Source organism: Rattus rattus, chromosome 2 (genome assembly GCF_011064425.1).
Source record: "Rattus rattus isolate New Zealand chromosome 2, Rrattus_CSIRO_v1, whole genome shotgun sequence".
Taxonomy (NCBI): Eukaryota; Metazoa; Chordata; class Mammalia; order Rodentia; family Muridae; genus Rattus; species Rattus rattus.
Genome location: NC_046155.1, coordinates 13,272,860 through 13,299,067, shown reverse-complemented (window position 1 = coordinate 13,299,067; position 26,208 = coordinate 13,272,860). Strand labels below are relative to the sequence as shown.

Below are 26,208 nucleotides of genomic sequence, written 5' to 3'. Positions count from 1 at the left end.
CAAACCCTTTTGCCTCTAAACCAAGGATTTCATCGTCTCTGCTTACTCCAGAGAACCTTATTGTCCCTATTAGGGAATTTTATAGTCTCTTTACCTTGGAGCTTTATAGTCCCTTATCCAGGAGCTTTATTGCACCTTCCGGGAACTTACCGATGTCGCCGTCCTGAAATTGAAGAGTTCTGAATCTATGAGGGATGTCCTCGGGTCCCTGTACATGTCCACAAGTTGCAACGCCCACCTTGTCCAGCAAGGAAGACGCAACACCTTTGGATTCTTCTCAACAGCCCTTATTGCAGGAACACCTCATTGTTGATACGGGGACCCCGAGGAACAAAGGCACCCGCCTTATATACAAGACAGGCTGTGGCTATAAACTTGTCCTCTAGGGATTGGTGGAGCATGAAATACCTTATTAGCATGAATATCACCCTGGCCTTGTAGATGCCAGAGGAATGCCAAGGACATGTGCTTTGTGGGTAATAACCACAAACGACCACCAGATGTCAGCGCCATCATTTATCTATATGTGCCGCTCCCTACACTATATTGAATAAGTAGGAGAGAGTGGGCAGCCTTGCCTAGTTCTTGATTTTAGTGGGATTGCTTCAGGTTTCTCTCCATTTAGTTTAATGTCAGCTACTGGTTTTCCTGCATATCACTTTTACTATTCTTATGTATGGGCCTTGAATTCCTGATCGTTCTAAGACTTTTATTTCAAAGGGGTGTTGAAACTTGTCAAATGCTTTCTCAGAATGGAATGAAATGACCATGTGTTTTTTTCTCTTTGATTATGTTTATATAATGGATTACATTGATGTATTTTCGTTTATTGATCCATCCTTGCGTCTCTGGGATGAAGGCTACTTGATCATGATCGATGATCATTTTGATGTGTTCTTAGATTCAGTTTGCAAAAATTATATTGAGTATTTTTGCATCAGGAGTTCATATTGGTGGATGTTTTCCTTTGATGAATATGAAGTATCCTTCCTTATCTTTTTTCATAAATTTTGGTTGAAAGTTAATTTTATTAGATATTAGAATGGCTACTCCAGCTTGTTTGTAACATTTGCTTATAAAGTTGTTTTCCAGGCTTTTACTCTGATGTACTGTCTCTCTTTTTCTGAGATGTGTTTCCTGTATGCAGCAACATGCTGGGACCACTTTGCATATCCATTCTGTTAGTCTATGTCATTTTATTGGGCAACTGAGTGCATTGATATTGAGAGATATTAAGTAATAGTGATTGTTGTTTCCTGTGATTTTTGTTGTCAGAGGTGGTATTATAAACATGTGTCTCTCTTCTTTTGGTTTAATTGCAGCAAGATTACTTTCTTGCTTTTTGTTGATTGTAGTTTCCCTCCTTGTGTTGGTGTTTTCCATCTATTATCTTTTGTAGGGCTGGTTTTGTAGAATAATATTGTGTAAATTTGGTTTTTTCATGGAATATCTTGTTTTGTCCATCTATCTTAATTAAGAGCTTTTCTGGATACAGTAGGCTGGACTTGCAATTGTGTTCTTTTAGGGTCTGTATGATATCTAACTAGGATCTTCTGGCTTTCATAGTTTCTGGTGAAGAAGTCTGGTGTAATTCTGATAGGTCTGTCTTTATAGGTTACTTGATCTTTTTGCCTTACTGATTTTAATGTTCTTTTTTTGTTTTGTGCATTTGTTGTTTTGACTATTATGTGTTGGGAGGAATTTCTTTTTCTAGTCCAATCTATTTGGAGTTCTGTAGGCTTCTTGTATGTTTATGGGCATCTTTTTCTGAAGTTAGGGAAGTTTTCTTTTATAATTTTGTTGAATACATTTTCTGGGCTTTTAAGTTGGGAGTCTGTGCTCTCTTCTATGCCTATCCTTAGGTTTGATCTTCTCATTGTGTCCTGGATTTCTTGGATGTATTGAGTTAATAGCCTTTTGCATTTTACATTATCTTTGATGGTTGTGACAATGTTTTTATGGTATCTTCTGTGCCTGAGATTCTGCCTTCTATCTCTTGTATGCTGTTGGTGATGCTTGTGTCTATGACTCCTGATCTATTCCCTAGGTTTTCTGTCTCCTGGGTTGTCTCCCTTTGTGATTTCTTAATTGTCCACATTTCCATTTTTAAATCCTGGATGGTTTTGTTTATTTCCTTCATCTGTTTGTGTTTTCCTGTAATTGTTTAAGGCATTTTTGTGTTTCCCGTTTAAGGGTTTCTACTTTTTTTTATCTGTGTTGTGCTGTACTTCTTTAAAGAAATTATTTGTGTCTTTCTTAAAGTCCTATATCATCATCATGAATTTTGATTTCAAATCCAAATCTTTCTTATAGGTTGTGTTTGAATATCCAGTATTTGCTTTTGTGGGAGAACAGGGCTCTGATGATGCTAAGTAGTCTTGGTTTTTGTTGCTTAGGTTCCTGTCCTTTCCTCTCACCATCTTGTTGTCTCTGTTGTTAGCTGATCTTGCTTTCTCTGATAGTGGCTTGATCCTCCCGTAATTCTTTGTGTCAGCACTTCTGTAGACCAATTTTCTTTCAACTATATCTGGGAACAGAGAGCTATTCCTGGGTTTGTGTGTCTTGAAGCCTCCAGTTCGGTCATTTAGAGTCAAAGATTTGGTCTTATCACTGCTCTCAGGTTGGTAGGTGCTCCTGTTCTTATATTAGACAAGAACATTTCTGGGTTAATTAGATGGGATACATAAAATCCTGTCTTATTTTGTTCCCCCTTCCAAATAGGACTAAAGCATCCAAACTTTGTTTGTTTTTTTTTTGTTTTTTTTGTTTTGTTTTGTTTTGTTTTTCTTTTTGAGCTTCATATGGTCTGTGAGTTGTATCATTGGTATTCCACAGTTTTTTCCTAATATACGCTTTTCAGTTAATACATACCATGTGTGTCCTTTTGTGATGGGTTGCCTCCCTCAGCATGTTAATTTCTAATTCTATTCATTTGCCTATGAATTTCATGAAGTCATTATTTTTAATAGCTTAGCAGTACTCCATTGTGTAAATGTACTACATTTTCTTTATCCATTCCTCTATTGAAGGACATTTGAGTTGTTTCCAGATTCTGGATATTATAAATAATGTTGCTATGAACATATAGGAGCATGTGCTTTTGTGTTATGTTGGAGCATCTTTGGGGTGTATGCTAAGGAGTGGTATAGCTGAGTGTTTCAGTTCTACTATGTCCAATTTTCAGAGGAACCAATAGAATGAATTCCAGAGTGGTTATTTCAGCTTGAAATCTCACCAGCAATGGAGGACTGTTCCCCTTTCTCCACATCCTTACTATCATCTGCTGTCACCTGAGTTTTAGATTTGGGTAGAGAATGGAAGGGACTTGGGAGGAAGAAAGTAGGGGAGGGGAAAATGGAGGGCAGGAGCAGGTGTGGAAGGAGATGAGACCCATGTGCAGCATGTCATGAAATTGAAAAGAGGTGTGCACAATGGGTGACGGCCAACTGGGGTAGCCACCAGAAAGTCCCAGATGCCAGGAAAGCAAGAGAATCCTAGGACCCAATGTGGATAACCTTAGTTAAAATAACTAAGGAGTGGGGGAGAGAACCTGTAGAAAGCATATCCATAGGTTAGGAATGTTCCCTGGTTGAGGGAGGGGTCACACACATCTCAAAAAATTTAACCCAGATTTGCTCCTGTCTAAAGGAAATACAATGACATACAGTGAAGCAGAGACTGATGGAAAGGCCCTCCAGAGACTGCTCCAATATGGAATCCATTCCATATGCAGCCACCATACCCAGACATTATTGCTGATGCTAAGAAGCTCTTGTTGACAGGAGCCTGGTATAACTGTCCCCTGAGAGGCTCTGCCAGAACCTGACACATACATGTTTGTAGGCTTGCACCCAACCATCATAGTGAGCAAGGGGAACTCAAAGGAAAAGGTAGAGAAAGTACTGAAGTAGTTGAAGGGATTTCTAACCCCTTAGGAAAAACAACAATAGCAACCAACCAGACCACTGCTCCCAGAGCTCCCAGGGATTAAACCAACAACCAAAAATACAGATAGAGGGGCCCATTGCTCCAGTTGCATATTTAGCAGAGGATCTCCTTGTCTAGTACCAATGGAAGGGGAGGCCCTAGGACCTGTGAAAGCTCGATGATCCAGCATAGGGGAATTCTAAGACAGTGAGATATGAGTGGGTGAGTGGGCGGGTGGTAGAGCCCCTCATAGAAGGAGAGAGCAGGGAAGATAGGAAAGTGGGTTTGTGAACGGAAAACGGGGAAGGAGATAATATTTGAAATGTAAATGAAATAACCAATAAAAATTTTTGAAAAATAATTCTGACTCATTACAAGGAAACAAATGAAATATTATTTCCTGTACAATGGTCTCTCATCTTCACCATCTCAGACAAAATTTCAGTGCATACTGTGTGCATACTGAAAATGAGTAGTTAAATAAATATACTTCTGAATAGACTGATGTTTTTAACCCTTGTGCATAGCAGTTTTGGAGGCATACTTGGAGTTATGGCAATAAGCTTAACTCAAAAATTCAATTTGTCAAGTGAGTGAATTAAGTGATATAGAAAGAAAGAATTTATATTACTGGGGAAAAACAATTTTGGAGCAATTCCTTACAAGTTAGGAGATGTTGTAGCATCATTCCGCAGAATATCATTTTTCTATCCACAAAATAAAGAAAGTCACAGTCACAAAAACACACTGTAGTATTACTTTGAGGATTAAGTAAATAAGGCACATATATAAAGGAATATGCTGGATGTGGAGCACAACCTGACAAGTGCAATCATGATAGTATTATCCTGAGTCAAGTAACTTCATATTGGTCAGATCAAGGTGCATACTACATTCCTGGGCTTCACTTTCATGATAGTCTTGCAAGCTTGAAGCTTCCTTCTCCCTTTTGTGTTTTCTCCCACATTCTGACTACTATGCTCTCTAATATTTCTTCGTGAAAAAACTCAAACTGAGCAAAATAATATTGTCTCTTTACATTTGCACAGAGACTATTGTTATTTTTTCCTTGAAGCTTGTATTATGCATTGATAAAAGACATGCCTTCTTAAAATCTCTTCTTTGTCTTATCAGTTTTGTGACATAGGTTAATCACAGTGGTAAACTGTCATTAAACAGATATGCTTATTCCCAAGTTTGATACTTTTAAAATTTTTATTTGTATCTACTCTTCCTCTGAAAATCTTGGCAGGATGTCCACCTCAAACAAAGTACAACTTTCTACCACCTTTTTCTTTGATGTTCAGCAAGTTTAGCTACAGCATGCCCTTCAAAGTGTGTGTGTGTGTGTGTGTGTGTGTGTGTGTGTGTGTGTGTGTGTGTTGTGTGTTGGATAGTACTTCATTGGTAAGGAAAAATAGGACTTGAGACATTACACAGGAACTTTATAAAGAATCCAGATTTAAAACTTAAGCTAGCTAGTTTTTAAGAATACACATAAGATTGAAAAATTTAGAAATTAAGTTTAGAGTTTATTAATTCACAATTATTTATTACCATTTAAATTTGGCAAAATTTTATTCCACTTTTCTTATTTTTATTGTTTAAACTGCCATGAAATTATGCACCTTATATAAAGCCAGCGTAATTCTATCAATTGAGGATATGGGTACTTATAAATGGCCACCTCCTGTAGCTAGGCAGGAATTTCAGTGGAGTGTTGGAAACAATAACCCACCGACTAAATTTTAACTAAAAATTTTCCTGTCTAAAAGATGTACAAGAATAAGACAGAGACTGTTTTGAGGGGATGACTAACCAAGGACTGGCACAACTTGAGAATCATACCATGGGAGCAAGCAAAGCTCGGACAATATTAAAGATACTCTGCTATGCTTGCAGACACAAATCTAGCAGAATTGTTCTCTGAAAGAATAAAAACCAGCAGCTCACAGCAACAGATGTGGAGAATCATAACCAAATATAAGGCTGAGCTAAGAGAGTATTGTAGAAGAGTGTATGGGGTAAGACAGTGAAGATACTCAACTCAAAGGGGCAGTAAACATCTTCACAAAATTATAGACGAAAACTTCCCTAACCTAAGGAAAGAGATGCCCATAAACATACAAGAAGCCCACAGAACCCCAAATTGATTGGACCAGAAAATAAGCTCCTCCTCTCACATAATAATCAAAATGCCAAACGCACAAAACAAAGAAAGAATATTGAAAGTAGTAGAGAAAAAAGGTCAACTAACATATAAAGACAGACCTATCAGAATTACACCAGAAATCTCAACAGAGATTCTACAAACCAGAAGATCTTGGACAGATGTCATACTGATCCTAAGAGAACAAAAATGCCAGCTAAATTACACAGCAAAACTCAATTACGAGAGATGAAGAATCCAAGATACTCCATGGAAAAATTAACAAACATATTTCCACTAATCTAACCTTACAGAAGATAATAGAAAGTAAACTCAAACACAAGGAGAGAAACTACAACAAGAAAAAGCAAGAAATTAATCTTCTCAAAAAAATAAAATGAAGAGAACCATAAAAGCATAAACCCACCTCTAACAACAAAAAGAGCAGCAAGCAACAATCATTGGTCCTCAATATCAATGGAATCAACCCCCAAACCTCCCAAAAAGACATAGGGTAAAAGACTGTATGCATAAATGGGATCAAGGATTTTGCTGCCAGGAAAAACAAGTCAGTGACAAAGACAGCCACTACTTCAGAGTAAAAGGCTGGTAAAATATTTCCAAGACAATAGTCCAGAGAAACAAGCTGTTGTAGCCATATGAATATTTAATAAAATAGACATTCAGCAAAAAGTTATCAGAAAAGATAAAGAAGAATACTTCATACTCATCAAAGAAAAAAAATTCCCCAAGATGAACTCTCAATTCTGAGCATATATGTCTCAAATGCATGGGTACCCACATTTCTGAAAGAAACATTACTAAAGTTCAAAACACACATTGAAACTCACACAAAAATAGGGGGAGACATCGAAGTCCAGCTCTCACCAATGGACAAATCATTGAACTCAATGGAATCTAAACAGAGACACAGTGAAATTATGAATACCAGAAACAGAAATTATGAACCAAATGGATTTAACAGTTATCAACAGAATATTTCAGCCTAAACCAAAAGAATATACCTCCTTCTCAGCACCTCACAGTACCTTCTCCAAAATTGATGATATAATCAAAACCAAAACAACCCTCCACAGATGCGAGAAGATTGAAATAATCCAACTCATTCTATCAGATGACCACAGAATAATTCTCATCTACAGTAACAACAAAAATTAGAGAAAGACCTCATACACATGGAATCTGAACAGCTCTCTACTCATTGATATCTTGGTCAGGAAAGAAAAGAAAGAAATTAAAGACAGTTTAGAATTTAACAAAAGTGAAGACACAGAATACACAAACTTATGGGACACCATAAAAGCAGTGTCAAGAGGAAAACTCATAGCTCTTAGTGCCTTCATAATGAAATTGGAGATATTATATACTAGCAGCTTAATAGCATATATGAAAGCTCTAGAACAAAAAGAAGCACACACATCTACCAGGAAGAGATGGCAGAAAATAATCAAATTTCACAGCTGAAATAAACCAAGTAGAAACAAAGAGAAGTATATAAAGAATGAAAAAAAAATGAACTGGCTCATTCAGAAAATCGACATCATAGGTAAATCTTTGGTTCAACTAACTGCAGGGCATAGAGACAGTATCCAAATTAACAAAATTAGAAATGAAAAGGGAGACATAACAACAGAAAGTGAGGAAACCTTAACAATCATTTTACTACAAAAGTTAATCCTCCACAAAACTGTAAAATTTATATGAAATGGATGATTTTCTAAGTAAATATCAGGTACTAAAGTTAAATCAGGACCAGATAAACTATCTAAACAATCCCACAATCTGCAAGGAAATAGAAAGCATCATTAAAAGTCTCCCAAACAAAAAGAGCTCAGGGCCAGATGGCTTTAGTGCAGAATTCTATCAAACCTTTAAGGAAGACCTAATACCAATACTTCTTAAAGCATTCCATAAAATAGAAATACAAAGAACAGTACCTAATTTGTTCTATGAAGCCACATTTTTGCTGATACCTAAACTACACAAAGACCCAACAAGCAAAGAGAAATTCAGAGCTTGATAGGGAAAATAAAGCAACCACAAATAGGGAGGGAGGGAGGGAAATGGGATAAGGGTGTGGGTATGGGGGTGTGGAGATAGGGGAATATGATCTGGTATTCTATGGGGGAAAGGACTGAATCCCTGACGGCCAGAAAGAAGAATGGAAACATGTGACCTTAGGAGGAAGGAGGTTGGGAGGACACTCTAGAACATACCAAGACATGAGAAGTTAGAGACTCTCAATACTCAAATAGGGGACCATAGATGAAATGCCCTATAGTGTGGTGAGGTAATTTATTTTATTCACCTCCACCAGAAAGACAGAGCATCTAGTGAAGGATGAGTTTGCTATCCCACAATCAAAGCTATGACCCCTAATTATTACTTTCTAAAAGAAATGCAGGGATGGAAATTGAGAAGATTCTGAGGAAAAAAAGGTCCAGTGAGAGGCCCAAAGTGGGATTGAGCTCAAGGGGAGGCCCCAAGACCTGAAACCATCACTGAGGCAATGGGGCATTCACAAAAAGGGACCTATTATGACTGTGTTCCAAAAGATCCAACAAGGAGCTGAAAGATTGAGATGTAGATATGTGCACCAAACCAATGAACAGAAGCTGCTGACCCCTGTTGTTGAATTAGGAAAAAGCTGGAGGAAGCTGAGGAAGAGGGTGACTTTGTGTGGGAGGACCAGCATTCTCAATTAACTTGGACCCTGAGATCTCTCAGAAACTTGATCACCAACCAGGCAGTATATACCAGCTGTGATGGGGCCTCCAACACATATACAGCAGAGGACCACTGGGCCTGTGCTCAGTCAGAGAAGATGCACCTCACTCTCAAGAGACTGGAGACCCCAGGAAGTTTAGAGGTCTAGCAGTTTAGAGCTAGGTGGGATGGGGATATCCGTGGGGACACTGGGGTAGGGTGGACGGGGAGGACGCATGGGTTGTAGAACAGTTGTAGGATAGACTGGGAGGGGAATAAAATCTAGAGTGTAAAAATTAATAATAATAATAATAATAATAATAATAATAATAATAATAATAATAATAATAAACAGCTATTGGAGAGATCAGAAATTCAAGGTTGGTACCTAAATATTGTGAAAGGCACATACAGAAAACCAACCATCAAACTAAATGGAGAGAAACTTAAAGCAATTCCACTAACATCAAGCACAATACAGGTCTGCCCACTCTTTTCCTATTTATTCAACCTAGTACTCTAAGTTCTAGCCAGAGGAAACAGACAACAGTAGGAGATCAAAGGGGTACAAATTGGGAAGTCAAGATGTCTGTCACTATTCATGGATATGATATTACAAATAAATGACTCCAAAAATTCCTGTAGAGAACTCCTGCAGCTGAAAAACAACTTTAGCACAGTTGTAGTATACAAAATTAACTCAATTGGAGAAAGGGGGAAGACTCTTTTGTTGCTGGTGGCATTACAAACTAAGCACTCTGGAAATCAATCTGGTTGTTCCTCAGAAAATTGGAAATCGCTCTACCTGAATACAAAGCTATATCACTATTGCGCATATACTCAAAAGACATCCGACCATACCACAAGGACCTGTGCTCCATCATGTTTACAGGACCCTTGTTTGTAATAGCCAGAAGCTGGAAACAACCAAGATATTCTTCAGCTAAGAATGGATACAGAAAATGTGATTCATGTACACAATGGAATACTTTGCAGCCATTATAAATGAGGGCATCATGAATTTTGCATGCAAGTGGATAAAACTAGACAGTATAATCTTGAGTGAGGTAACTCAGACCCAAAAAGATATAAAGGGTATATATTCACTGATTAGTGGATATTATTTCAAACATACAGAATACCTAGGATACAATACACAGACTGTAAGTGTAAAAAACAGAAAGGGCCAAGTGAATATTTTTCAGCCCCACTTCTAAGGGGAAAGGAGATAGTCATGGGAATCAGGGGAAGGAAGGGTTTAGAGTGGGAGAGGGGAAGGGGAGGAGTAAATGATAATGGGATGTAGTATGAGGGGTTGGGGGCAGGAGAGAAGGCCAAAGGCCCAACAGAATGAATGGAGATGGACAGCATCAGGGGGTGGTAGGTGGGAGGACCCTCTAGAGAATACCAGAGACCTGGCAGGTAAGAGATTCTAAGGACTCAATGGGGAAGAACTTAGCCAAAATGCCCAACAATGGGGAGGAGGAACTCAAAGAGACAGAGCATCAATCAGAGCAAAAGGGTTACTAATCCACAGTAAAAATTCCAGACCCAGAATTCTTTCTGTTCAAGAGAACTATAGGGACACAAATGGAGAAGAGACTGAGATGTGTCTGATGATCAGACCAACTTGGGATCCATCCCATGGTAGGGCACCAAGCCCTGATACAATAGCTATAATGTGCTTACAGATGGGAGCCGAGGATGTCTGTACTCTGAGAGGCCTTACCAGCAGCTGACTGATACAGAAGCACATACTTGCACACAACCATGGATCTGAAGTAAGGAACCCTTATGTTTGAATTGAAGGAGCCTAAGTGTAGAGAAACCCCATAGGAAGACAAACAATCTCAGCTTACCCAGACCCTCACAGCTTCTAGAGACTAAGTCACCAACAAAGAGCATACATGGGTAGGTATGAGGCACATGGCACAAATAAAGCAGAGATCTGCTTTGTCAGGACTCAGTCAGAGAAGATGCACTTTATTCTTGAGAGACTTGAGGACCCATGAAAGTGGGAACCCTGGAGGGGAGCATACTCTTATAGGCAAGGGGAAGAGGAATGGAATGTGGAACTGCGGGAGAGAGGACTGAGAGGGGAGCAACATTGGGAGAGTAAATGAATAAACTAATTAAAAATTTGAAAAAAAATTGCATTTTCTAGGGTATGGCCATAACTCAATAATAGGACACTGGTCTGGTCTAGGTGGTTTTCATTAGAAAGCACTCCAAGAGGACTAGGGGGTTTCATGAATGACATGCTATTATGATTAATCAATATTTTTGCTTTTGTAGTTCAACTGGTCAGGTAGACTCCTTTCCTTGGGTGTGTTTCAGTTATATTGATAAGAAATTTCATAAATTTAGTTACTACAGGCGAAGTATGACCTGAGTTAGGCTAAATGAACCTTATAGACAGCTTGTGCTGTTGGACAAACAAAGATGCCTCTCAAACCATAGTTCTAGAAACTAAGGCTGGAGGCCATATAGCCTCATAATCAAGAGAGTTTATGACCTGAAAATCTGGCTTGGAGTCATTACTTTTCCTTTTTATCCTTCACCCTTTATTCAAACTATTTTTTACATGACAGCTGGACAAGATAAAATCAACAAAAAGCCAAAGCTCCAATAGAAGGTGTAAGACCAACTTATTCACCACACTCAGGAATCCCATAAAATACATACTTAAAGGTATAAAGGAGGAAGGCCTAACTAGATGACCCTTTGCAGACTTACTAAAGCTCTAGTCTTGCTCCTTCAGTATCTAAGAGTAAATATGAATTTTGCTCATTTGATTTATTTGATTTATAAGGCCATGTTCTTTCAGTGCCCTCTGTGCCCTCTGGTTTTTGATTCTTTCTGCATCCTCTTCTTTGGGGTTCCTGGAGCTTTGAAATGAGAGACCTGATGCAGCCAGGCATTCCACTTAAAGACATATGTTTAAAGGAAACTTACCTCCCTTCCTCCCTCTCTTCATTTCTCTGTCTCTCTGGAACTGTCTGTCTCCTCTCTGTCCCCCTGTCTCTCTCTCTGTCTCTCTCTCTCTCTCTCTCTCTCATCTCTCTCTCTCTCTCTCTCTCTCTCTCTCTCTCTCTCTCCCTCTCTCTGTGTGTGTGTGTGTCTGTAAAATATTTGGCTGTTTCTGTATTTTCTTCTTCCAATCTGCTGCAGGAAAAAGCCTCTCTTGACTATATCAGAATATCATTAGGAATAATTTTATCACCATTTCTTTGTTGTTTTATTCCAGTATTGTTTGGTTTTACCATTAATCTCTGGGTTATATGGTCTCTGGTTCTTAGTCACTGAAGTAGTATCAGGTGTGGATTTCATCATGTGGAGTGGGCCTTAAGTCATAGCAAATATTACATAGTTACTCTTACAAATGTTATGCCAGCATTTCTCTAGGCAGAAAAGAGTATAAATCAAAGATTTTGTGGCTGAGTTTACATTTCGTTTTTGATGCTCTACAGTGTATTTTCCATATTAAAGACATTATTAAGTAGAGGGGACGGTTCTGTGTAGTACCAGCTCAACCTCCCTCTGTTCAATTAGTTGTGTATGATTTCCCTTAAATAGTAGGACCCTAAGTCAGCTTGTGGTGAGCTCCCTTTTGTCTTTTCAGTGTCCCGGGTGCTTGGGAAATTTCTATTTGATCCCCTTGGCCAACAACTTGATTTGATGTAACTTAGTCCTAGCAGTGAAATTTTTGTTTGGTTATAAGTAATAGCCAATTGAAACTCCCTTTCCACAGTTACTTATAGAGTTCATTACTATCTCCTTCATATATTCTAGGAAGTTTCCAGTGAACTATGCCTTTATATCATCTTCCAAATGCCACTCATTTATAGCCTCTTCCCTCTCATTGTCTACTTTACTATTCAAATTGATCCTCTCATTCATCTCCCAACTCTTGCTCACAATCCACCAATTAGATCTATTCTATTTCTCACTACCCGGGAGGTCTATGTGCCTCTCTAATCCACACTCCCAGTTCCTACTCCTGTATTTATCCTCTTTGGGACTTTAGATTGTGTCTTGGTATCCATTTATTCCAGGGCTAATATCCAAATATACGTAAATATAAGGCATATTCATCTTTTGGTGTCCGGGTTACCTCACTTAGGATGACTTCTCTTGTTCTATTGATTTACCTGCAAATTTCATGATGCTATTATAATAGCTAAGTAAAATTCTGTTGGGCAAATGTACCACATTTTCTTTACCTATGCTTCTATTGAGGGGCATCTAGGTTATTTCTACTTCTGGATATTATCAATGGAGCAACAATGGAAATAGTGATGAAAATGTATCCTTATGATAGAAAAGAGTAACATTTGGGTATATAGCCAAGAGTAGTATAGCTTGATCTTGAGGCAGACCGATCTCCAAATTTCTAAGGAACCACTACACTGAATTCCATGATGGCTGTACAAGTTTGCACAAGTTTAAAACCTATATAGAATTGTCTACATTCTAGAATTTTTGTTACTCTGATGGTTAATTTTATTAATCACATATGTCAGGAGCTATGTAAGGAATTTGTTAAACATGTTTAGGAATCTAAAAAGTTCTGTGTATCTATTTGGCTCACTATACAGTACATACTACCATATCCAAGATGGGCAAATATCCTCCAATGCATTGCATGTCCAATTGAACAATCAGGCAGAGGAAGGATGAACTTGATACATCCTTTGTCCTTGGTTTGAAGCAATGGTTGGACAGGTGAGCATGTCCTGATACATAGACTGGAGGTCAAAGTCATGACTGAGATTTATTTTAAATTGTAAGCTTTTATTGTAATAAACATAATATTATTCATGACTTCTTGAACAAATAAGTTAATCTTCAAAATTACAGACATGGAGATTTCTTGTTCTTTAGAATTATATATTTCCATTCTTCTCTGCTAAAGATTTTATATATCTTAGTATATTGCATCGGTTCTGTTCATCTGGAGAGAGTTTAATATATATATATATATATATATATGTATATGTATATATGTATATATATATGTATATGTATATATGTATATATATATATCATACATCTACCCATTCAACATGGACTTTATCACGTGGTTTTTCTGTGGCAGTAAGACTGAAGTTAGGGTTTGCAAACACAAGACAAGTGTTCTATCAAGAAGTCACATCATAGACCCTAGAATTATTTTAATGCTCAGAAAATGTTTTTTAAATTCCCCATTCATACTTGTATGTGTGAAGTCAATATAACATGCTGTAGAATTCTTAGGTACTTATCATGCGTTTCATATGTTAGTAACTAAAACAAATTTATTCTAGATATTATTCTCTAACAAAATACAGTTCTTTATTTATTGTTCTACCTGAAGCAGTGGCATTGCTGGTATATTATATTGATCAACATGGAATATCATAGTAACTAATCAGTAACTAATTCATTGATTATTTTGTATGCACTCTAAAACAAAAATTAAATATTGAAAACAATGATGAAATATGAATAAGTCTGTGGTTAGTTATATACAAAATTAGAAATCACTGAAAAATACACAAATCAATACAAGATGAATGTGTCATTCAAAACAGAGTGAAAGAATGATAGTCTCTTTGCAATAATTTGCTAATTAAATTTGGTTCACAATGAGAAAATGTAAGTAATTTGAAAAAATATGTAGTTTATTAGATAATGTGTCATTTTCACAACAAATGTCAACATAAATTAATATTTCAACTGTAATCCCAGACCTCCACTAATGTAATCTTCATGTAATATTTAATACATTTTATTAATATTTACATGTTTACAATTTTATTGAACTTGTACTAATTCAATAATTAATGTAATAAATATTTTAGTGTCTATATAAAAGACAATGTATGAATTACTGAGAACAGAACTATGAATCAAATAGATCTAGCTTCTTCTATCATGTAATATTTATTAAATTTAGGAAGATAGATGCATTTATGAAGAAAAATATGAAGAAATGTTTATTGATATATACTATGAAATGTAAAATAGAGAAAAGGACATCAATTGTGCTTTGAATATCATGTAGCATTTCATAGATTTCTCAGGGATCTATTTTCAATAGACATTAAATTAAGAAACTAAAGGTAATGAAGAAATTTTTTTGTGCAAAGACATCTTCAAGTGGTAATGTTTAAAGCCAGAAGCTTGCATAGAGTTGTACATGAATAGAAAGAATTTAGTGTCAATAAAATTGGTTGAGTGCATAGGAAATTTAGGAGATTATATACATCAACTAAAATGTTATTAATGTAATGGCATTAGCTATTTTAAACATTGAGACAAAGAAGGTATTGCTGTTTTGAATGGAGTATTATTAGTTTTTGATTTAGAAAATGTGGAAGGATGATTTTCATAAACTGTGTGATAAAGATGACTTATTTCCCCCTTTTTAAAATACTTTCCTTTAAAATTTGTGAAATAATGATATTTTTATTATCAGATAAACGAGTAATAAATAAATGCTTCTTATCTATTTATTATAAATTTTGTATCAACACATTTTAAAATATTCCTGGATTTCATCAGTTATATATTTTTATTAACCATATATATTAAATTTAATTATTTAATTATTTTTTATAAACTTTATTATAAACAGTCTTGCAAGCATTACATAACATGTTTAACCAGACTTAAAGTATATGTGTGCATACATGCATCAGATAAAGAAAAAATGACACTAGGTATAATTATATGCTGTAAGTATTCCACATTATCATTAACATTTTAGTAAATAAATCCCATTTATGATAAACGAATTAACGTTTTGTTAGTTTGCATCATTAAGGTACTGCATATACACATAGCTTTGCCTTTTGAAAAACCTTCTTTAATGCATTCTTAACTTCTTTGTTCCTCAGGCTGTACACCATAGGATTCAGCATGGGGATTACCATAGTATAAAACACAGACACAAATTTATCTGTGTCCATGGAATGACTGGCACTTGGCTTTAAGTAGATTATGGTGACAGTTCCATAAAATGTGAAAACTGCAGTGAGGTGAGAAGCACATGTGGAAAAAGCCTTCTGGTATCCCTCACTTGAATGCATCTTCAAAATGTTCAAAAATATGAGTAAATAGGAAATCAAGATAACAAGAAAAGCAAATATGATGTGAAAGCTAGATACAAGAATAAGAATCATCTCATTAATGTGTTTATCAGAGCAAGCCAGAATCCTCACTGCTGGAATATCACAGAAGAAGTGATTAATCACATTGTATACACAGAAAGGGAGGCTAAAGGTATCTCCTGTTTGCATGGAAGCATTCAAAATGCCCAAAGTATAGGAAATAACAGCCAGATATGTACAGACACCTTTTGTCATGGTGGTGGTATAATGTAAGGGTTTACACACTGCTGCATAACGATCATATGCCATTGAGGCTAAGAGGTAGCTATCCACAGTGGCAAAAAATACGAAGAAGAACATCTGAACAGCACAACCATTGTAGGAAATGCCATTTCTTCCTGTAAGGAGTCCAGCCATGACCTTTGGAGTGACTGTTGAGGAAGCACCAAAGTCTACCAAGGACAGATTACTAAGGAAGAAGTACATAGGGGTGTGTAGATGAGCATCCAGCAATATCAGAAGGATCATTCCAAGATTCCCCACCAAAGTAAAGGCATAGATAAATATGAACATCATGAAGAGAAGAACTTGAAGCCCAGGTGCTTTGGTTAGTCCGAGGAGAATGAAATCACTCATTTCTGTGTTGTTCTTCATAGCTGTTTTTCTTGGACCACAGATGTTCTTTGAAATGGACAAACTTAAAAGAACAAAGGCTCACAACCCTGGAATATTATATGCATAGATAGATTTAATATTCAATGCAATCAAACTGATTAGTCAAAATTTTCCTACAAATGAGAGGAAATTTTGAGAAAATTATTTAAGTTTATATAAACATACACAGAGCAAAGTTAAATAAGCTAAGCTGCCATTTTTAATCTCTTTTCTTTATATACTGATTTTAAGTTTATTCAGTTCGTGTTCAATCATTACATTTAGTGTATACACTCTAATGCTTCAAACTAAACTGTAGAGTAATTCACAAATAACCAAATATTATATTCATTAAAACAAATGTGTCATTGCAGGCTAGTCCAGACAACAGAGATGATTTTTAAAAGAAGATATAATGGTAGGCAATGTATATTCTGTGAAAAGTTATAGAAATATTCATTTATCATTGTTATTACTTAATGAAAAAGATACTTGTCTCTACCCAACTTCTCAATCCATAAATAATGCATTTATTATTTGGGCCTATCTAAATAATTCTTGTAAAATTAGATAGTTAATGGGAAAAAGCTGATAAGCAATAGTTACATTATACTGCTTGAATGGAGAATGATAATCCTTCTGGTTGGGAGAGGTAAGAGAAAGGTCCAAACAGGTGCCTTGTTTGTGATTGAATCTATCCATGGTGCCATTTTCCCTGTCCTTTCTTCTAGTAGACTTTATATTCTGTTCTCCTATGTAGATTTTCCATTTTAAAGCAATGAAAAAAACCAATTGATCCTTCAATACACATTTTAATTTATGTTCAAAGATTTCCTTTTAACAACCATTGTCCTTCAACCCTCCTTGCCTAGCCTAGCTACACTGTATTTCACACCTTAAATAAATTAAGCCACAGAAGATCTAAAAGTATGGATGTTGTTAGAAGAAATATTTATTGTGCTCTATGATATCTGTTTTTTTTAATTTGGCCATCAAGATAATCCATATTATTCTCAACAACAAAGTCATATAAAGATAGAGTAATAAAAGTGTTTGTACTTAGAATGTGAACATTTGCAGTGTCGTTTGTCAACTTTATAAATATGAAGAAATTATTATAGTTATTTGTTTCTTTAGATAATTGAAAGAGAAATCACACATCATTTCAACATATAGTGTATATGAACATATACATCTTAAATTGTACAAATATTAATATTTATGTACATTTATATATCATACACATGTATATGTGTGAGTATATATGTATATATGCATATATACATATATATTTACATATAGAGAGATATACATATATGTATATCTATTTATCTACATATTACAGTTCAGTGGATTAGAAAACGAATCTTCTAAATAATGCTATATGAGTCTACATCTAGTATAGCATTATTCAAAATTCCCATTTACCTCTACTTTTCAAAGTATATATGATATTTAAAATCATTCCACAATGATCATTTCTAAATTTAAAAAGAATAAGATTGTGGAAAACTCTGAAAAATGGAATAAAGACCACAATATATTAAGGATGACACCCTGAAATATGAAGATATATTCTTACCTTCTTTGGGAAAGCTCACACTACAATAAATATTAGGAATTTATCAACAACCCAATCACAGCATTATCTATCATAGGTTTTTCTTGATTATTTTAGAAAAGAAGCATTGGCATTTGATAAATATCTTTGTATTCATCATACCATGATTTTCAGTTTAACATTCTACTCTTATCATAGTTGTAAGGGAAAAATAGTAAAATTTTAAGTAAAATAATAAAAATAGTAAAAAATAAATAGGAAAATTCTAAGGGGAGTCAAATATCCACATCTGACTTCAAATCTTTAGACATGATATTGCTCATTCATTGTTTCCATGTCAATTGAAATTTTAATATTTTTATTGAATATAAAATTTTACCCATTAGGATGAAGGATAACAGAAAACAGGATTATATGTCTAGAACCAGAAGTTCACCATTGCACTAATACAGAAATATATTTGGAAAAATCATTTTTCAAAAATATTCTATTCAAAATTCTAAGGATCCTAAAGGATCATGATATGATGGGATTAGTAACAAGGAACTAAGATACCTTACCTTAAGTCTAACATTTACTAAATATATTTTTAGTATTATTAGAATTTATATTGTTTGATCAGACACAGTTTCTTCCTTTTGAAAATAAACAAAAATTCCCACATACTTCCTGAATAATATCGAAAACTAGCTGAGAGGAATATATTTTTAAAATTTTAGTATGCACTATCTTGAGAATAAGTCAATTGTAATAATTACCTTGAATTTTCCTCTGTACAGTTGAACACTAAAACATAAATACTCAGTGTGAAGGTTATTTGCAGACAATTTATTTAACAGTTTGAAAACATAACGATCAAAAGACTGCTCAGTCTCTGGCCCATTTGAAGTATTCTCATATGAAGTAAGATGGGACTATATACCTTACTATGTAGGAATCTGGAGAAAATTGCTCAGGCTTGGAGTTCTCTAGGGAAAATAATTCCTTTGAGGGCAATCATGTAGATGTATTTCAACTGCATATGAATCTTGTTTTATTTGTTTCAAAGCACATAGAAAGTCCATGGTACTTGCCTCAGTTATATCTATCTTCCTTTACTTTTGTTAAACCATATTTTAAAGCATGTGCAATAAGTTTAATTTATTTATAATTATTGAAACTGTTTTTACTTTGGAGAAATTCATACATGTATACAATGAATACTATATTTATTTACCTACCCTCCAGTTTTCCCTCCCAACTCTTCCTATAATTCCTTCTATGACTCCTTCCCCACTACATGTCTTTTTAAAAATATTACTGATTTTGATAATTTAATACGTCCAGTGAGCTATTTTTGTGGCTGTTGAGTATGCACTTGAGAATGGGAAATATACAGTTGTTTCATCCTCAAAAAATAATGTTTCTTTCTCTTCCAGTAACTGTCAATTTCCAATAACTTTCAACTAAGAGGTGAGGCCTGGTGATCAACTAACAAATCTGTGTTGGATGCTTTTCTCATTTGGTGTTATACAGGTAGCTACACCTGCTATGTTCATGGTTATAATAAAAATGTTATGTCCAGAGGATCTAGAAGATATTATTTCAGAGGTCTTCACATCCTCTAGCTCTTATATTCTTTCAGCTGCTCTTCAGCGATGTCTCTTGAGTCTAAAAGGTGGTAGGAGGATTAATATATTTGTTCTCTTTAGGAGTGAACACTCAGTGCTTTATTCTCAGCACTTGGACTAGTCATGCATGCAAGTATTGAATGCTCCTGTCATTTGAAAGAAATATTCCTATGAGAGTTTTTCTACGTGTAATTTTTCTTTCCTTGTATCCATTTTCATTCTTGAATTCTGGAAACTAAATATGGACTACTGAAAATTGTATGTGATTAATAATTTTTATTTTACTTTTTCTTTTACCAAATAAAATGCAAGAAGCGGAACAAGGAGAATCACATTATTCCCTACCAGTTAATGTCACTGTGTCACATCACATCTTCTATTGCTTTCTACTACCTATAAGGTTTCTAATAAGATCAAACTCCAGGAGTTCCCATAGATAAGCCATTCTTTAGTAAAAAACTGAATTTCCACTCTCATTCCATAATGCCTTCCTCAACTCATCAGTTCTGCTATCATCTGAAATAAGAATATGACCTTGAATCACTGACTTGGAGTTTACATTTGAAGAACTTTCTTAATTCATATGACAAAACCATAGGTCTCTTTAGTAAACAGGCAAATTTCTCATCTGATTAAATCTATCATGAAAAGAAATATGTCTCTGGGTCAATAAATTACCTCCAGTCAAAGAAAATGTAGGGCATTCCTGATGTTGAATTTTGGCATTTGATTTCCATATACAGTCCCATGTGAATCAATCATATACCACACAGAACTTTTACTTGTACAGGTACACACAAATAGGTATGATATGGTGCATGACTAAAAAAATACTGGTAGTTGATAGAAGTTTGGGGTAAGGAAGAGTCATTTTTCTTTGGGAATTTTGCCCAGAGTACATTGCCCATGCTCTGGTCCATGGCTCCACATATATCTATATTTTAGCAGAACTAATTGAATTTAATGAATTACTAAAGTACAAAGAAGAAGGCATGTAGCTTGGCCATGTTTGGAAGAACCTAGGGAAGTTAGAGAGAGGAAGTTTAGGGTGCATATAAAATTTATTTTGACACATATGAAATTCTTAACTATAATAATAAAATGATCCACCTCACATCCTCCTCTCAATGTCTTATGTTCTTTTTTTGGAAGTAAATCACTATTTGAGGGGTACTCACTTAATATTTTTTTTACAAATGTAACACTGAAGTTTGGGGAGTTAAATTTGATACCAAGAGAACATTAAACAGAAAACAGAGATAATATTTGAAGGAAAATCCTGGGCCACTGCCTAGATTCATAACTGTTCATGACTATGTGAACAATAAATAAACAAATTTCTGCTATAGAACTTCAAATGAAAGGTCAATACATAGAAAGTAGATTTAAATCATTTATTTTTTCTATTGTTTTTAAGATTGTAATATCATTACATAATTTCTCATTTTATCATTTTCTTTCAACCCCTCCCATATGCCCTTCTTGTTATCTTTCAAATTCATGGCCTATTTTCACTGATTATTGCTGCCTCAATATAGATGCAAATATACATACATGCAAATGTATATTTAAAATATAACATGATCTATATTTATATATATTTGTATGTACTTATATATACTTTTTTTCGAAGCTGGGTACTGAACCCAGGGCCTTGTGCTTGCTAGGCAAGCACTCTACCACTGAGCTAAATCCCCAACCCCTGTATATACTCCTTTTAGCTAGTGATTTGTTAGTCGATAGCTAATGGGTATGCTTTTTTCCAGAAAAGACAATTTCTCCCACTCTTAGAATTTTTTAATTGTCTGTAATTGTTTATCTCCAGGAGGTTGGGTGCTCATAGTCTTTGACTTCTCACTTTGATATGCCTACTGCTGTTGTCCTTGTTCAGTTCATATTTACTCAGTCATGTTGAGACTTTATGGGTATTGCTTCTGTTCTTAAAGAGAAAAAAGCATTAGCTATAACTGTACTATGAAATAAGATCATTTTATGACATTTTCTTCAGTTCCTGCTCCACTATTTGTCTCTGTATTTCCTCCTTTGACTATTTTGGTCCTCCTTCTAAGGACTGATGCATGCACAGTCCTTCCTTTTTCAGCTTCATATGATCTATGAATTGTTTCATGGATATTCTGATCTTTTGGGCTACCCAGAGCTCCTGGGGACTAATCTACCAATCAAAGAGTTCATATGGAGGGACCCATAGCTCTAGGACCCATCACTCTAACCACATATTTAGGAGAGGATGGCATTGTCTGCCATCAATAGGAGGAGAAGCCTTTGGTCCTGTGAAGCCTCATTTCCCAAGTGTGGGGAAGTGCAGAGGAGTTGAGGAGGGCATGAATGGGTGAAAGTGGAAGCATATTCACAGAGAGAGGGAGAGGTGGGATGGAAGAAGGAGGAAGGGGATATCATTTGAAATGCAAATACATAAAAATATCCAATAAAAAGATTATTTTAGTTTAAAAAAGCCTAGTGTATTAAAAAGAAATATTTTAAAGAAATATAAAAGCAAACTTTGGTTGTTTTCATAACTGGTTCAGCAATATGAAAAATGCAAATTTCCCTTATTTACTCCAAAAACACTACATAGTGTATACTTGTGATAATGTATCACATTCATTCTCAGATGAGGAATATGCATATGTGTATGTTGATAAATTTATAAAAAGAAATGAAAAAGAAAATTCTTACAAGACATTTGTTTGATGTTTGATTATAAAACAACCAGAAGGAAAACGAATGATGCCTTAGAACCATGTGACAAAGATAAATGCTAGAAGCACAGGGATTCTGTGGGCTTTTATTTTTCCTGCCTAACTTATTGTGGCCAAGTTTTCCTGATAACTAAAATAATTTCCCTATAAATATCTGTTTTATCACGTCCTCATAAGGAATCTCCACTAAAATTCCAAACATCTTGATGACTCCTTAAGTTGAAGATAAATGGCAAATATGGGATCACAAGACTCCAGAGATATCTACTATTTACCCTGATATTCCTGAGGGATGTCAGGAGCTTGCAACAACTGCCTTGATACTGACAAAAGCACACACAGGCCAGAGTTCTTCTGTATAGCTGAGCTTGTGACAGATGGGAAGATGAGCATCTTTTACAGTGTTTTTGTGAATGTGTTTGCCAGACCAATATACTAGGCATGAAGTTTTTCATACAACAAGTATTTCATGTAGTTGTCTACTTCTAGCACAATACCACAAACCTTGGTTTACTTGTCTTTCTAGAACAATGGTAAGTATTAAAATATACAACTGTAAGGGAAAAAATCAAGCTTTTTAAATTTTTTTCAGGTGAAATCAATGGGAAATGGTAATACATGTAGAATAGTCATTCTTCAAATCTTTGAGTTATTTTCTCTGCCTTATTTATACCACACTACACTGCTTTACATTATTTATATTTTGATGATCAGCAGCAGAAGATTCTCTTTAGAAGAGGTGAAGATGATAACTATACACAAAGAAAACCATAGGAGTAACCTGTAAGTTGGGGTAAGTTGGTGGGTGGAAAATATCACATTCAGCATATATATATATATATATATATATATATATATATATATATATATATATATATATGGAAAGATATTGAGAGTTGAGAATGTCTCAACATTTCAGAAACAGAAGTTTTCATGGGTACAGTCCCTTTCATACTGTAACCAGTAACCAGTCATTTGTCATATGCGCCATTGTGCAGGTGAGGAAATTAGATAATGAAATGCAATATGACTTCCTAAAAATGCACCAAGTCTCTATGGAAGAATCAGAACAATTGTACTGTTTTCTCTCTGATATCTCAAACATAAAGACATGTTGATAGATGGCGAATGACATCAGTTTATATAAAAAGTGGGCGCGCTGGAAATTAAATGAATTTGCAGTTTTCCTCCTCAACTGGAAAGTTATGAACTTATATTTTTCCTGTGGAAATATATGAAAATGTCATCAGTTTCTTTCAAGTGGCAATGTTTCAAATGGACAAGTCAAAAAAACTCCATGATTTGGAAAAACAAACAAAATACAAAACAAAACAGTGTGCTTGGGATCAGATTCCCAGATTATTGCCTGTCTTTTTAAGGTAGTGTGGAAATATATGATAGGTAAAATCCATTTTTCAGGTTTATGAAAATAAAGCAAGTCACATGTTTCTCATTAATGCTGATTAAAAACTTGTAATGTGTAAAATGTACAATATTTTTCAAGCAATAATAATGAATATAGTATGATTTATGGCAGTACCACATACTCTAGTTAATGGAAACAAATTGAGCCTGAAAATTATATAAGCCATCTCTCATATCAAAATAAACTAAGTGTACATGTTTATCACGTTCAAATAAACAAAAAGCTTTTTGGTTCTCTAGCATATATTTCATCTTCTTATATACTATTTGTTCACTGGGAAAATATGAACTGTATAAAAGTGCTTGAGTCATATTTAAATCCCATTGATATTTCAAATATACATTTCTTTATTTATTCTAGGAACTTTGTCATATTTCCCCAAATGACTTTTGATGGAAAATATTTCAGAGGTTACTGAATTTGACTTGTAGGGTTAACAGATGCCCCCCAGAACTGCAGATCCTTTGTTTTATTATCTTCACTCTCATTTATTTTGATCACACTGTTTGGAAATCTTGGATGATCATGTGGTTCTCCTTGACTCCAGACTCCACTCCCCATGTACTTTTCCTCTGTGAGCCTCTCCTGGTGGACTGTGTTTTATGCCTCCAGCAATAACCCCAAAGGTGATGGAAGCTTTTTTCAGGAAATAATACCATATCCTTCAATGGGTGTGCTGCTCGATGTTCTTCTTTGTAGCCTTTATTGCTATTGAAAATTTTGGTCCTTGCCTCAATGGCATATGGCTCAATGTACAGCAGTGTGCAAACCTCTGTCATGACAAGCAGTGCCACTTGTTGCTACATGTGGAATCCTCAATCCTCTATCCATATTGCTACTTCGTCTTTCCCTTCTGTCATTCAAATATGATTAATGCTTTCAACATTCCCCACTGTTGACTATTTCTTGTTCTGACACCCACACCTTAAATCACCCTCCCTCATCTTGGCTGGATGTTGTTTTCCATCTCTTGGTTATCTTAAACACATTTTTTATTTGCATCCTGTGACAACCACAGAGGCTTTCTCTACCTGTGCTTCCCATCTTATCACTGTCCATCTTCTTTTGGTTCCCTTATATTTCATGTATTTTATTGTCAATCACTCAATGGATGCAGACAAAATTGCATCTGTTTTTTTATACAATGGTTATTCCTATATTTAGACCTTTGGTCTACAGCTTGAGGAACAAAAGTCAAAAATGCATTTTAAGAAGGTTATTGGAAAATTAATGTCTTCATTTAGCACATTAATTTTAAAATAATTTTACAATCATGTGAAATTTTTTGTATCTCAATCTTTGAAGAGTTTATTTGTATTTTCTTTTCTATGATTTCTTCAGCTACTATTTTCTGAATGAGAACTTTGTCTTCATGCATTGGCACTTTGATTAATTTGTATTGAGAATTGGAGTATACGTTGCCAGGAATAAAATGAATTTAATATTTAAATGGAAGATTATAATGCTAAAGAACTCACAACCAATATTGTTTTATAAGTTTTTAAAAGTACTTTATAAAAGATTTTTGTAGGCCCATTTTAGGAGTGCATGATAACAGTTATATTTTCAGTTATTTTATTATTATAATTTACTGCTATTCTTTTGAAATATATTTCTAATTTTACCCTTTTCTCTCTTCCTCCATTTCATAATTTATACTTTCAGACTTGCTCTTTTTTATAAATTCAGGGCCTTGTGTTTTCATTAATGTAATTTTCAAAATAGTGTATGATATTCATACCTGACACAAATCAAATGTTTTAATATAAAATGCGATAAAGACTATCCTGAGAGTTTCTTAAACAGAGTACAAAGATTTCAATTTACATAACATTATTTTGTAAGGTTTTGGTCATACAGAAATCTTGAATCTTGATTTTAGAATAATTTCAGTAATGGCTTACTTTTCATAATGATGGAAAACATATTATCCAAATCCAAATAATGCTAAATTCCACGGAAAAAATACAGGTTGCAGTCAACAAATATTAATTTATAAGATAAATAATGTAGTTAATAACTTACAGAGTTCTAAATAACAGCATGTGGAATCTTTTGACCATTTAACTAGTATTTCTCTTGAAGAAAATATTTGTGAATTTCTTTCAGTAAGTCAATAAATGATCAAAACAACAAAAACATTAATTTCTAAATATCTATTCCTGTCTCACATTCAAATAGCATTTTATTCCGTCTGGGGCCTATTCACCCATTTCAATTTCCATCTCTACACTTTTGTAACTTTAGTGACTATGCTGCAGAAGAAAGACATTAGTAAATCTAGATTATAACTAGAATATTTGTGAAAGAACCCATTAGAAGGAGCAATACGTAACTTCT

The 26,208-nt window shown here is 34.8% G+C and overlaps 1 protein-coding gene across 1 annotated transcript; it reads right to left on the bottom strand.

Moving 5' to 3' along the window:
- Positions 1-15,606: 15,606 nt before the first annotated feature.
- Positions 15,607-16,551, bottom strand: LOC116891852 (olfactory receptor 5B2-like). The gene has a single exon (XM_032893224.1). It carries the CDS (start codon positions 16,549-16,551, stop codon positions 15,607-15,609), a length of 945 nt encoding a protein of 314 aa, XP_032749115.1.
- Positions 16,552-26,208: the final 9,657 nt, after the last annotated feature.

Coding starts and splice junctions, on each gene's coding strand:
- LOC116891852 (XM_032893224.1), bottom strand. CDS start 16,551: ATGAAGAACAACACAGAAATGAGTGATTTCATTCTCCTCGGACTAACC.